This window comes from Ambystoma mexicanum, chromosome 2q (genome assembly GCF_040938575.1).
Source record: "Ambystoma mexicanum isolate Mex_15411 chromosome 2q, UKY_AmexF1_1, whole genome shotgun sequence".
In the NCBI taxonomy this organism is placed as follows: domain Eukaryota; kingdom Metazoa; phylum Chordata; class Amphibia; order Caudata; family Ambystomatidae; genus Ambystoma; species Ambystoma mexicanum.
Genome location: NC_090924.1, coordinates 1121436723 through 1121450718, shown reverse-complemented (window position 1 = coordinate 1121450718; position 13996 = coordinate 1121436723). Strand labels below are relative to the sequence as shown.

General features: G+C 44.0%; 1 protein-coding gene across 3 annotated transcripts in view; it reads right to left on the bottom strand.

Moving 5' to 3' along the window:
* Nucleotides 1-13996, bottom strand: part of TMEM196 (transmembrane protein 196) — a 463985-nt gene that overhangs the window by 220174 nt on the left and 229815 nt on the right. For all 3 annotated transcript variants that reach the window (XM_069648478.1, XM_069648477.1, XM_069648479.1), the window contains exon 3: nt 10150-10404. In XM_069648478.1, the coding sequence (XP_069504579.1) occupies nt 10150-10404 (255 nt within the window). The remainder of the gene's footprint in view (nt 1-10149; nt 10405-13996) is intronic.

Genomic DNA, 13996 nt, shown 5'->3' with positions numbered 1-13996 from the left:
TGGGCTGTTCGGCCTGGTCATACGGAGGGGCATATCCTGCCGCTAGGTATTCGTCCATCGCACGAACGTAACGCCTCTGGCCGAGGCCCTGTTGATATGGTCTCGGCTGGCTGTATTGCAGGGGTTGCGGGCGGAACGGCATTCTGGGGGCCGCCTGGGGCCGCATCGGTGGAAATGGTACGCCCTCCCTGCAAACGGAGTGAAAGTGTCCTTCTCTCCCGCAGTTGGTACATCGCTGGGACAGGGCTGGGCAAGACCCTGAGTGGGGGAAGGACATCCCGCAGCGGTAGCACTGTCTTTGCAGACGCGGGGTTGACATCGACGGGGCAATCGGTGGTCTATATGGCTGAGGGCCCCTGTCGCCTTGACGGGGGGGCAGTATGGCGGCCACGAATTCCCCTGAGTCCACTTTCGCGTTGTTGGAATGGCCCATGGCTGAGGCCTGCGCATCCACCCTCTCGTGGATGCGGGCGAGTTCACTGACCTCGGGCATGGTGAGCGGTTTCTTGAGGAGCTGTTTCTTGAGTGCGGGGGAGAGGCATCCCTCGATCACCCTCAGCCGGATAGCTTCCTCTAACGAGAACGCATCAAATTGGCAGTTCGCCCCTTTCACCCGTAGACGTGTGATGAATTCGTCGACGGTCTCTTGCGGGAGTTGGGTGCATTGATTGAACAGGTATCTTTCATAGTCCCGATTGACTTCGATGATAAGCAGTTTGTCCAAAGCGCCGATCAGCTTGGGAAAAGTGTCCTGGTCTGTGGGCGGAATGGCCTTGACGACCGTTTTGATCTCTCCCCCTACCAGGTTAAGGAAAATGTCTCTCATATTGGGGGAGTCCCCGTCGCCGGAACCTCTCACGAAGTGTCGAAAATCGTCCATCCAGTCGGTCCATCTGGGGCCTTTGGTGGCCTGAGGAGTCATAGTGAACGGCGGGGGCAGTCGTAGTTGAATCGACTTCGCCACCCGTGGCAGTTGAGGCGAGCCCTGGCTGGACCCCGGGTTGGAGGTGCTCATGGCGCCTGGGAGAGAAGGCCCACGGGTGCGCGGGCAGGGTCGCTTCCGCGGAGGTTCGACGGAGGAGGTCCGGCAAGGCGGATTCGGCGGAGTGCCGTGTTGCGCGGAGGTGGAGCAGGAGGAGGGGGCTCGCTGGATCGGCCACCACAGGCGGACTGCCGTAGGAGGAGGACTCCGGTGCGCGGGAGAGATCCTCGTCGCCAAATGTTGCCTAGGGATCTAGGCCCAAATGAAGGACGCACACACGGAGAGATAAGAGGAACTTCTTTATTCTTTCACAACCAAACTGGAACTGGCACTCGCAGCGCACGTGCCCCATAACCCCCTTGCCCAGTCAAACTCCGCCTTTACAACGGAGGGGGCTCACGAGCGTTAACCCCTTGAGTCCCGGGTAACAGTACTGACATGGAAAACCTCATGATGGCCAGAGCTTCCCAGAAAATGCACAGGGAAATGCATGAAGAATAGGCTGCCACTCATTTTTGCCGATGTTATGGGCACAGAAGGACACTGCCTAAAACCACCATTGGACTACCCGCACAGTAGTCTGAAACCATTGGGAATGGCAATGCTGATTGCCAAATGCAACCTAGAATTGTGGGGAATTCATTTTCTTAAATCCCAAAAATGGGTGCAGTACCAGTGCTCACCACTATCCAAAAGCCGGCAGTTTAAAACCACCCTGTGTTTCTCTGAAGGCAAGCCAAAGTGCCTATTTCAAACATTGCAATATGTGCAAAATATTTACTGAACACCAGCAGACATTTGGCAGAATGGAGTGTTGTGTGCCTACAAAATCTGGGAAATGAAGAGCCCAAAACAATGCTTATAACAAAACTGCTATGGAGTCAGCAGTTTAAGTTGCACTGGATTTAAAGACACTAAAATCGAAAATGTTTAGATTAAATGAGTGACCTATGTTTGGTATCACATGCCTTTGTAACTGTTGAAATGTCATAGTTTTGCACTTAGACTCAGCATCCTAGCTGCATGTGTAAAATTGCAAGTTAAGTTAAAAAGCAACAAAAAACCTGCCAGTTAGCTGAAGGTCTGGCTTAAGGAACTTGATTTTGCTTGGCAGCTACCCCCATCAGGAGTGAAACTTGAGTCACCACTGTGTTCCCAGGCCAACCTTCCTTTTGCTGCCCACACTAAGGATATGCCATCTATCTGATAATTGAATTACCTGTGCTCTGCAGGAGAGTGAACAAAGCCCTCTTCACTCAGGCAAAGGTTTTATTACGCAGTCGTAAAATGTAGCTTCCTCTTGGCAGGAGCTGGGAGGGGCACTGCCTGTGAGAGCAAGCTGGCTTGGCAGAACTGGATTAACCAGAAATTCAACCTTATGCTGAGGGTAAACCACACCCCTTTGGAGCCAGAACATAACTTTAAAAAGATGGATCATTCATAGAGCGGACATGTGAAAATTTTATAAATGATACCATAATTCTTGTGATTTTTCTGCCCACAGTTTAAGAGGTTTTTAGAACCGGTGGTATGTTCAGGGGGGTTTTAGCGGAAAAATGGATATTACTCTAACTGTATGCATGTTAAAAATCTGAAACTTCTTCAGTTAATGTCCATACTCCCTGCACACATGTATGTAAAGTTGGGTCAATGTCAGAAATTGAAAAATCAGTTAAAAAGTGAAATATGTGCCATTTCTGAATGCAAGCTCTTAGAAACAGCAGATTTGGACAGAGACATGGCTAAATTCAGCCACACCATGTATATGTAATTTCAAGCAACTGTGTAACTGTGAAATATGTCTTTTATTATCAAATATAGAATGTGTGCAATCTGACAGAGGAGTGTCCTATCTGCAAGCCATAAAATGACATCCCTCTGACTCACAGTTCATTCCCCAATCAAATGATAAATGGAAGTTTGACCAATTAGAAGCTGAGAGAGAGGTAGGGTCAGTGATGCTAGAACACACCCACATTCTAAACACATAAAAGCAGACAGACAGGACAGATAGGGACCTTCCAAATCCATCTGCAGCGGGACGCTCTGCCGGAAAAATCCATACTTTACCTCCATCAAACCTCCAGAGAGCCAAACTAGAGACTTCAATCTATCCAGAACTAAGAGACCAGACCAGAGAGAAAGCAGTGCTGTACCCAGAGAGACCCAGACCAGCAGAGAGAGCTGACCCAGATCACTGTGAAGTGCAGAGGCCAGACCAGACCAGACCAGAGTCCAGTTTAAAACCCTGACCAGATCCGTGACGAGGCCCATTTCACTCAAGAATATAGTGTGAGTACCTAGAAAACTGTGCAGAACCAATCTCCTAGTTAAAATAATATAATTCAATCTATTTAATCTAAGTAGAACTGTCTCCTAACTGTCACCTGTCATTTGCATAGCTGTCATTTGTCATTTCCTAGTTGCAAGCTGCACGTGTCTTTTTGAACTTTAAAATTTCAAATCTGAAAAACGACCTTTATTTAATCGCTCATATCTCCGCAACCGTTTGTGCTAGAGACTTGCAGTAACTTTCATTTGGAAGATGAGATCCTAGGCTTTCCTAGGACCCCAAATCGATAGAGATAGTCCTTGTGGTTCCTCTGTAATAGCGCTCGGCGCATCCGCGAATTTTACCGCGATTTGCAAATTTCTCCACATGTAAAATCAGCTGCTGCTTGCCTTCCATTTGCCAGAAATTCGTTTAACCTGCTAACTATCCCTGCATCATTGCTAGTGTGAGCCTGGACTAATATTAACTAGATACCACTCACCCTGAACCTCTGAAAGGGAATTAAAAAGCATTTCCAGCATATTTCTCATCCATTGCTAGCACATATCAAAGCATTTGGGCCTGTGTTTTCAAAACTCCTATCTGTGTTTTCAAACTTCTGTAGTCTAAGCTTGCTGGGGTGAACTGAATCACATTTTATTGCATTTCTGAGAACTGTGTGTTTTCCTTCCATTTCCTTGCCTTGCATCAAGGGGGGGAGGGGATTGCCAGAGAAAAGTGATTACATTGTTTTGTTGAAATCATATTGAGTATCTCTATACTGCATTTCATTCATTCAACCTTGCATCCATTTGAACTCTATAAAGCATTTTGTACCACCTTCTTCTTTTGTTCCTATTTACCAGTGTGCTACCTTATCCATTTCATCTCAACTCCTTAGTAATTATAAAGAAGTGTGCTAGTGCCAGATTCTCTGTTGTTAATCTGTATCATATCAGATTAAGTGTGATATTCAATTATTAATTTATTATAAAGTGTCATATATATATCTATTGTTTAAATTATCAAATAAACCCTTTTAACTTGCAAAACAGAACTACTTCTTGGCTCAGTGGGGTCAGGGGGATTCCAAGAGAGGGGTGTTATATAGGGGTAGTCATCCAGAACGCATGAACTGGACCTAAAGATATATCAATAAGGGTTTTCATTCAGTATTCTAGACTAGGCGTTAACTTAGCTGTAGTGCTGAATTGAATCCTCTTACAAGGCGGAATGGTAATACGAGTCCGGCGGTAACCTGTCAGTTTTTCTGGCTCGGTTAAAGCCAAACTCGTAATGAGGCCCATAGTAAGACGCCATGTATAGCCTCAAATCTCCCCGGACTCCTTCCAGCCCAACATCCAAATCCCTTACACCATTAACCTCCTACACTCTTCCTTTCTACTCATGGTGCTTTTTCTCCTCCATTGACCTGGCAATTTTTTACTGTGTAATTATTACCTGCTACAAACCATTCAATTAATATACTTGTATTAACTATGAAAATGACAACTAATCTCACCCATTTAACTGTAACCTGTGTATATCTTTTTCACGTACTACTGTCATTATGAATACCGTGGACGCTATGCAATAACGTTGTTGCCAATATAACTATGTCCACTATACAACACCCATATTCTTTATGGCACATCACTGTCCAAATGTCATGCAACGCATGATCCTCCCTACAATGACAATTTGGCCATCACTCACTTGGTCTCCTCACGGTTAATCATGCAAAATGCAACAATGTATACTCCACCATGTTTGAATCACCACAGCCTTCATAAAGACCCATGTTGGGTCAAAACACTTGTCAGCTTTTGTGTAATAATAAAACAGCACTAAAAATCAAACCGAAGTGACAAGGCTTCTCATTTCTTTGGTTGATATAATCAACTTAATTTGATAACCTACATTATTAGATATACAGCACCAAATTCCTATCTTGGGTTCTTAGTGGGCAATTAATTGGTACAGCCCCAAGCTAAATAGGTAAAATATTTCCCATCACTAAAAAGGATTAACATCTAAACCCCTTCCTCACCAATGCGGTTCATTTGGAAAGGTCTGCTTCGGAGGCATTCAAAGACACCTTCTGTAACCCTCCTCTTGTAATTATGCCCTCCTTTTGGAAGCAGTTCCTTCTTTAAACTGAAACCTCTAAGATCATGTTAGGTACCTGAGATGCATGGGCGGAAGCAAGCAATTCTAAGTCACAAACTGTTCCAAGGGAAATCAATTACACTATCCTAGAACTGGGATGCCTGGAGATAAGATGGGCTATTTAAGTCCTTAAGTAATATTTAAAATTGGTTATTCATGGACTATTCCCCTTCGCCCGGCTTCCCTGTCATGCCTACTCTTAGCTTACTCTCTCTTAACACTTCCTGGGCTCTTCCACCATAGCCCTGTTAGTTATGGTCCATGGAAGGGCTGACAGTGAATCCTTGAATTCCTATGGCATTCATGTTTTCTGATTGTTCTTTAAATTGGTGAAAATTGTGCATGGGTACTGGACTTTCATGAATTCCCAATAGTTCCACTTCATGTTGCCGGTTAGATTGCCAAGGTATCTGTTTGCTTTGAATCCTTATTTGTGCTCTTATTCACTCCACCGTCCAAAGAGTGTTTGCAATATGTCATACAACCAGTTGCACTATTATCCACAAACACTACTCTATCAGTGAACATGTTCTCCAATTAAATAATGCAAAACGTCTTTAATTGTACCCTATTAGTATATGCTGCACCAAAGCTTTCACACACAAGAAAAAGACACAGAGATAAAAGAACAATGTCAGACAACACATTAAAATTCAGTCACTAATTCCCTAAAATAATTTGTTACATGCCTCAGCTCAAAGTCGTCACACATAAAGATGACTCTCACTGAATATAAGCAATATCACAGAGTTGGCACAAGTACACCATGACATTATCAGGCATGTCCTACCATTCCAATATGTCACCCATGAAAATGCTGCTTTGGTTAAACATGAACTGGTCTAGAATTTTTCTTTTCTATGAATCATGGAGAAGGTGACCGTTGAGGATCGGGATGTTCTTTAACCACAATCTAGTGCTGCACAAATGTGGCTACAACATTAATGTAATCCTATTCTGGATCAGATGTATTTAGTGTTCGGACTGCCTCTTTCTGGTCATGGGGCCTTGTGCATGAGACATGGATTTCGGATGCATGGACCTCTCAATCTCACCTCTGTGCATGCCCCAGAATGGCGACGGTGCTGGAAAATCAGAACTAGTGAAGGTCATTGTGTTAGGGAGAATTCTCTTCTAAGGCTAATTTCCCTTACCTATAGAGTCCCCAGCAGCTTTGCTGAATTTGAAGGTTTTCTTTTTTCTCCTGCTAAGAATGAGACCCTTTTTTCCCCACTCTTAGACAGAATGCTAGTCTGTGTTCTAGGCTATCTTGTGTGCTTCTGGTCTATGGGATTCCTCACCCTCATAGGAATCATCTTTTAACATGTGTGATACACATCACCCTCCGTGCCATACCACAGGGGTGTCATAGCGACCCCCAAACATAGGCTCCATACCCTGGGACTGACTACTGTCTCCCAGGGCATGTAAAGTCCCCATTGACTTTACTAGTCATTTCTTATGAACTAAACCAGTACAACCCATCTTACTATGGAAGTACTGGGAAGGGTTAATAGTTTTTCCCTAATGTTCGTTTTCGAGGGGGTACCGTAGAGTCCCTCTGTCAAAGGTTTTTGGCTGGTGGCAGTGGTTTCTACCATAAATATTCAACCCCAAATATTTCCCTATGGGATTTTCCCATTGTTCGAGGCTACCACTTTTACTGACAGCCACTAACATACCACCGGTTTATTCTGATATTAACTTTACTCCGGTAGGTTTTTATTGCCAGAACTTTGATAATATTTCTTTCTCGTGTCTTTCTCTATAATGCTAACCCAGGTCGGGGATCATTTGTTCGTCCTTTTGGCGAGCTTCTGCACAGAAGCCCTCCTTTCGGCGCCACTGAGTCTGGGATAGACAGGATGTGTGGGAGGGTGAATAGGCACCCTGGACAGGGTTGCCTACGCAACCCAAGTCGCACTCTGCCCTGATAGGCTGGGGGGTTCTCCCACCAGGAGAGCCACCCCACTGTGTGAGTGACAGCTAGGATGTATGAATGCGGGTCTTGCTGCATAAAAGCAGGGTCCTGAGGACTGGAGGACAAGATGTCACCACTGGAACTATGAAACCAAAGAGGAGAGAAGCCGAAGACATCTGCAACGACTAAACCACTGGGGAAGCCCTACTCACCACTTTTCTCCAACGACTTGAGAAGATCTTCCTCAGAAAGAGTCTTCTTCCCTTGAGCTGGTGGGGCCAGCCAGTTTGCCAATTGCCTTCCCGGACCTGCCTTCGTCGAGTCACCAGTGCCAAGCACCAGGAGACCAGATAGCCAGGCACCCGTCCACCTGGACCGCGATTTAAAGGAGCATACCTTTTATTCATTTGGCAGCACCACAGCTGGTTTCATCCCTGGGCAGTGCAGTAACTTGAACCTTCCTCCACAACAAGAGCCTCTCCTCCTCTGCTGGATCTCCCAAACTGCCAGGAACTACTGCCACCACAAGAGCCTCTTCTACTTTAAAGGTACATTGTTCTGCTCGGCCTCCCGTTTCGTTGGGTTTCACTAAAGGTGTTTTAAATCCTTTACTTACCTACTGGGTTGGCCGCCCCTCTCGTCTAACATTGTCTTTCACCCTCTGCAACCACCTTTTCGAATGGTTAAACAAAGACTTGACTGCAGCTACTAGAATATTTTGATCCTGGGCACATTGCCTTGTACCATTGACACTGGCACAGGCCTATTGACTCTGGCTAAATCTGTTACAACTGCCTCCTCTACATTGATTTTGAACTAGAAATGTGTTGGTGCACCTAACTCTTATAACCACCTTTTCCTTCCCTCTTTTTAAACTTGTTAAGTGCCATTTTGCTCGGTTTTCACCTCAGTATTGCATATGCTAAAGTACTGTCTTGCCTAACTTGTTCACAATCTACTTGGGAAGTGTTGCTGATGTGTTAAAGAGTCTAAACCTGTATACCCTGTCCTATCCCTCCCTTTTGAGAAATTGTTAGAGTGCCATTTCTGCTTGGTTTTCACTGTGCCGTTGTGCTCAGTTTTCACTCTTGTTCAAACTTGTCTACAAGTTAAATAGGGAGTTGTGTATACTTTTCTCGACTGATTTAACTTGCTTTAATGATAGTGATTTGTGTGTGAACATCAGAGTGTGTAAAATAAATATACATATATATTTTGATACCAAGCTTTGGTCAGTGTTTCCTTGTTCCATAGTACTGTAGTCCTAATGTGTAAACCCTGGTTACTGCTTATCTCCCTCTTGAGATAAGTCTGACTGCTTAGCCACAGCTAACAACTAAATCTTTGTGGTACAGACTGATACCAAAGGGGATTTTCTTGCATATACCTGTAGTCTTAGTCTTCTGTAGTGCTCCCTAAGGGAATTGCACAGGATTTTGCCTAACACATTGAGTGTGTGATCTTGGCTTCAAGCTCTTTTTGGCAAGCAATGTATCTGACTGCTTCTGTATAATAGCAGTGACAGCATCAGATTGCATTACAGCATCAGCTCCTTTGATAATGCTGTTAATGATAATGTTAAAGGATACATATAACTCACTCTATCACCACCGGAGTGCTTCCCTGGTGCTCTGGCGTCATGGGCATCTGCTCAAAACGCATTGGGCGTTATCATCATTGTCTTCTCCCCTGAACCATTACATGTTCTCTCTTCTGTTTCTCCCACCTCAGACTCGGAATACTACCGTAGCCCTTTTTCTTGACCTGTGTCTATCTCCCCATCTCAGCTCCTTGTCACCTTTGTCGCCCTACTTCTGTATGTCTTCACAGAGCATTGTGTACCACATTCTGCACAGCATTCTCCTGTCTGCATCATATAAAAGCCCACTGGCCAATATTATCCAACCTGCATCACTTATTGGCATTCTGTATTATCCACCCTTCAATGTATGCAAGCATTCAGTCTCACTATCTCTAGTCTGCATCATTCCAGCCCTTGCTGACCTCCTCAGCGTTAATATCCAGATTAATGTCCTGATTCACAGAGCGTTTTCTTATGAGATTGCGCCATTATAAAGCACTTCTGGGAATCAGGCCCTAAGTGGTTTTGGAGCATGCCATTTTTCCTCTGTTGGGGTCTATGCTCAGTTTCACATTTGCACAGTTCCTCTTTCGTGAAGTGTGACTTCAGGGAAGGATCACCATTCACGAACCTCTTTGAGAAGTTAAGTGGCAGGAATACCTTCATCCAGCACTTGACAACTAAACAGCATGGGCCCAATAACTTTCTCTTCCCAACATAAAATGATATACAAACTTCCTCAAGATGGCCACCATTATAACAGTTTTATCGGCGTGATTCTCCACTCTTTCAGCATACCGAAGCAGCTGATTGACACCAGAGCCCCTCTACACACTGTAGCAAGAAATCTGGCAGAGAGCAGAAGCTCCTTCCATCAGACCTAAAATGAAGCTTCTATGATAAAACCCTGCAAGAAAAAAAAGAAACTATAGGAATGTTACTTGTAGCAACCTGATGAACACCACTCTGGAAAAAAGTTGCTGGAGGAAAATGTAACTGAGGAAAAAAGACTCGTTCAGAAGGCATACATACACTCATGTTTAAATATTAGAGCGTACACACTCCTTTGCAAAAGGCAGTTTGCCTTCGTCTGTTCTGTAATTCCACCCCTAATGTCTCAAAGTGGCCGAGCCTTCACAGTCAGAGAATGGTTGGGTGATGGAAGATCCTCAGTTTAAACGAGACAAAAAAGACAATGCAAAACAATTCCGCACATAACTCACCTTTTCTGTCATTTCATGGGAGTGATGGAGTGAATGCTCTCGCTCCAAGAACATCCTTCTTTGCTCGAAGCTGGCCAGTCTGCATGTGAGCCATGAAGACACAGTGCAGCCACTAATTCCGATGCAAGCCAGAGACATGGAGGCAAGGTGAAGCGAGTAAAGAGATGAGGACTTCTTGGAAAGAGCGCGCAAGAACTGGAAATTGAGTATCCCTCCAATCAGCCCACATATACAGCAGGCGGAGAAAAGAATCATCTGTTGGCGACAAGACGGGACATGGTAAGAACATTATTTTAAGCAAAAAAGGAATTCATACTAAGCCATTCAACCACATTCCAGTATATATCATGCTAGCACCTTCTCTAACATGCCAGAATATTTCAAAACAAAATCCATCCACGAATCTAAGACACACAAACCTGTTCCATTAGCATATTCTACTCATTCAGTACATAGAAACTAGGGCATCTTGGGACACATTCCTTATGAACTCAAATATAGCTTCTTTAGGTTCTCGAAAAGAAGTGTGCATCCAAAGAATTGGCCTGCCATTGCTCTTATCAGACCCATCGTCTAAATGGGGTTCTGCACATGATTTTTCTTGGCAACCGTTTTTCTATTTAGGAGTTTTCTTGTGTTTGTATTAATGTGCCATTCAAGCTTTTCCTTAGTTTGAGAATCCGCCCTAAATGACTAGGAATTAGTACCATTGCATTTCCTTCCTAGTCAAAATACCTAGAAATAAAAATAAAGTAGCACTGAAAATTGAAATGAAAGCATTGCTCAGCTACCGACATCTTTGTTTATAAATTACATACAACACACAAATAGTTGACCTCCCATATTTTTAACTGTAGAGTCGATGAGCATCACCCAACCAATTACAAACTATATCGTTGTTTTAATTAATTATTATTATTATTATTATTATCTTATACCTATAGCTTTCAATATACCATCTATGTCCTGCCTTACCCGGCTCTGTATTTTACTCTCGGGTGCAAATACTGTATTATCAGACTCGGATTGATGTGTTATCTCTCTCTGCAAATAGGGCAATGCTGACATTCAAAAGATCGACTCATATTTATCATCTCCCCAAATGCACACAATATGCTCTTGCTTTTTTGCATTGATCGTATTGACCTACAAGATTGACTACATGTACAGACATTTCCAGCGTTTTATTATCTCTATTGTCTTATTGTCTTAGTCATATATTATTTTATTTCCGACTTGTTTGCAATCTGATTATAATGGCAAAGAAATGTATAGTATACATTCATCATTTTAATGTGTCTGTTATTTGCTAATGAGATGGTTTTTATGAATTAATAAAATTGTATATCCCAAAAACATGTTTTTAAAAATTGAATAAATAAAATATTTGAATGTTTATTTATGGTACTCTGTAGGATCAAATGCCATTTTGCTCAGAACTTGAATATTAACACGGAAACACAGGTGTTCGTTCTTCACTGGTAATTTCACTTGTTTAAGGAGTGAAATAAAAAATGGTGTTTTTAAATACATGTTTATACTATATGTCGTACTGCATATCCTGGAAGCCTGCGGTCTGGTGGGAAGGCTCTGGAGTTATAAAGGGCATAATCAGTGAAGGTCAGTGCAACAGAGCACCAGACACTGGACAACCTTCGACCCTCATTGCATCACTGGAGCTTATACATCAGAGATTGGGGTCCTTTATCTCTCAGCTCCAACAGCCCTATTCAATTGTTTTGTACATAGCGGTCCCCACGAGTCCCCAGGAGTCTATTCAGTCTATTTCAGTGGCACTTCCTTTTGTCCTGTACGGTGTGACTCGAGATGTTGTGGGTTCCCCTTTTACGTGTTGCTAGATAGAGCTGTAACTCTGTGCCAGTGCTCTCACTGCAGTATTTTGAGGGGCACTGGTGGCAAACGCCTAGTCTGCGATGCATGATGAGTGCCTCTTGGTGAACATTCTTGTATAGCATTGGTCCTTCTTGAAAAAAAATAGAAATTGATATGCTTATATTTGAAAGACACATGTCAAATGTTGCATCTAAGAGTTCCTTTACGTTTCCATACCTAATTACAGTTTGATATTATGATGAGGCTCCCAAAGCTTAAGTGTCAGCAGCTCTGTAATGCAGAGGATGCCTTCCATTGTGGCATTGCATCCTAACTGAAAAAAAGATTCCCATGGTCCTTGAAATGGTACGATATGCCTTGCAATGTTGTTGTTGCTTGTGTGCATTATATCTGTATCTACTTTTCAACCGGTGACACTTGTCCACAAGGCCCAAAACCGTTTTATGTTTGGGCTAGTGAAGCTGTTCTGTGATTATTCTAGAGTTCTTTTTATGCATCTGAGAACTTACCTGTATTTCACTTGTCATTTTATCATATGTTATTCCATTTCTCCTAAGGGTGAAATTATATATCTATATGGTTTTGTGTGATATTTACCTGGCAGTTAATTTCCGGTCTAACTGGAACTACTGGTGTTGCTCTGTGTGGACTAATTCTAGCCCTAGACCACTCTTGCACCTTTCCTAAGGCTATGCCTTGCCACTCTGCTAATTCACCTTGATTGGGTTTGGCTGACCTCTTAGTATCCGCCATGTTCGCTATAATAGGGTGCCCGCCCCAAAATGCTCCCAATAGGGCAGAACTTGGAAATCCATTTTAACAGTTGGCAAAGCCAACAGGCATTTAAGGGTGTTAAATAACAGGAAGAGTGAAGTTGAAGGGAGAGTCTCTCCCAATCCGCCACCTTAGGGGAAACCCAGGGGAGGATCCTTGACCAGAACTTCTCTGAAAAAGATCAGCAAGGGAGAGGTAGGCCAAAGACTTTATGCCTGTTTAACCATATGGGGATGGAGGTGGAGATGTAGGAACCAATATGCATACTTGCCCCCTTTACTCTGATTCACTCAGGTACCACTTCAGAGTCCTCTGAAATGGCTGGGCCCCAGAGCTCCATGTCCAAGGAGTCGTGGATGCAGGGGTCACTTTCGCCATTGTGATTTGGGTCTGGCTAGTCGGCGGTTATGCACTCTGGTGAGACTGTTCCTTCTACTGGATGGCTGGACGACATTGGTATGATGAAGAAAGTACCACCCCATTGTTGACTATCTCAGAGGACCACCGGGACATGGTGCATTCTGCAATCAGAGATGGCCACTGAGAAAAAATAGCAGAAATAGACCCTTATGGCGGAAGCAAAGAAGCTGGTCCAGTGAGGCCCCTATTCATGCTGGAGAGCTGCAACTGCAGGTGGAGGCCTCTTGTTTCACAAGTTGATGGTCCGCAAAGTCCAAACTCTTGGAAGCAACCAATGTAGTGAGTTGGGGCATGAGGAAGCTGGTCAGCCCACTGGATGATTCAGGGATCCCTCTATGACCACTTTAACCGTTCCTTTACAACCTTACGAAGGCCTTCTGGTAGTTGCATTTTCACTAAACATGGAATAGACCAGAGTATCTCGAGTGAGCACCCACATGGTGCCCAATCACTCTGCAGCTGTCTCCCCTTTATTCTTAACAGTTCTTTGAACCTTGGCTCAACCTGCTACTTTGCAGCTTTCACTCAGCACAGTTTGTTTTCATTGGTTCTCCCCTCGACTCACCGGCTGTGATGAACCGCTTGGCTGTTCGGAGTATCTGGAGTCAAGGTCGGTACCATGGAGATCAGCGTCTCTCCCCGGCTTGGTTATCAGCGGACGAGGGTCTCTTGTACCATTGACATCCACTGCAACTACCGCTGGCTATTGTTCGGGGTCGCCTCTCTCCTTGTCACCCCATCGTTATGCAGCATCTATCTCCTCCTCTTGAACTGCCATGCTGAGTTAGCTCTCGCGTCA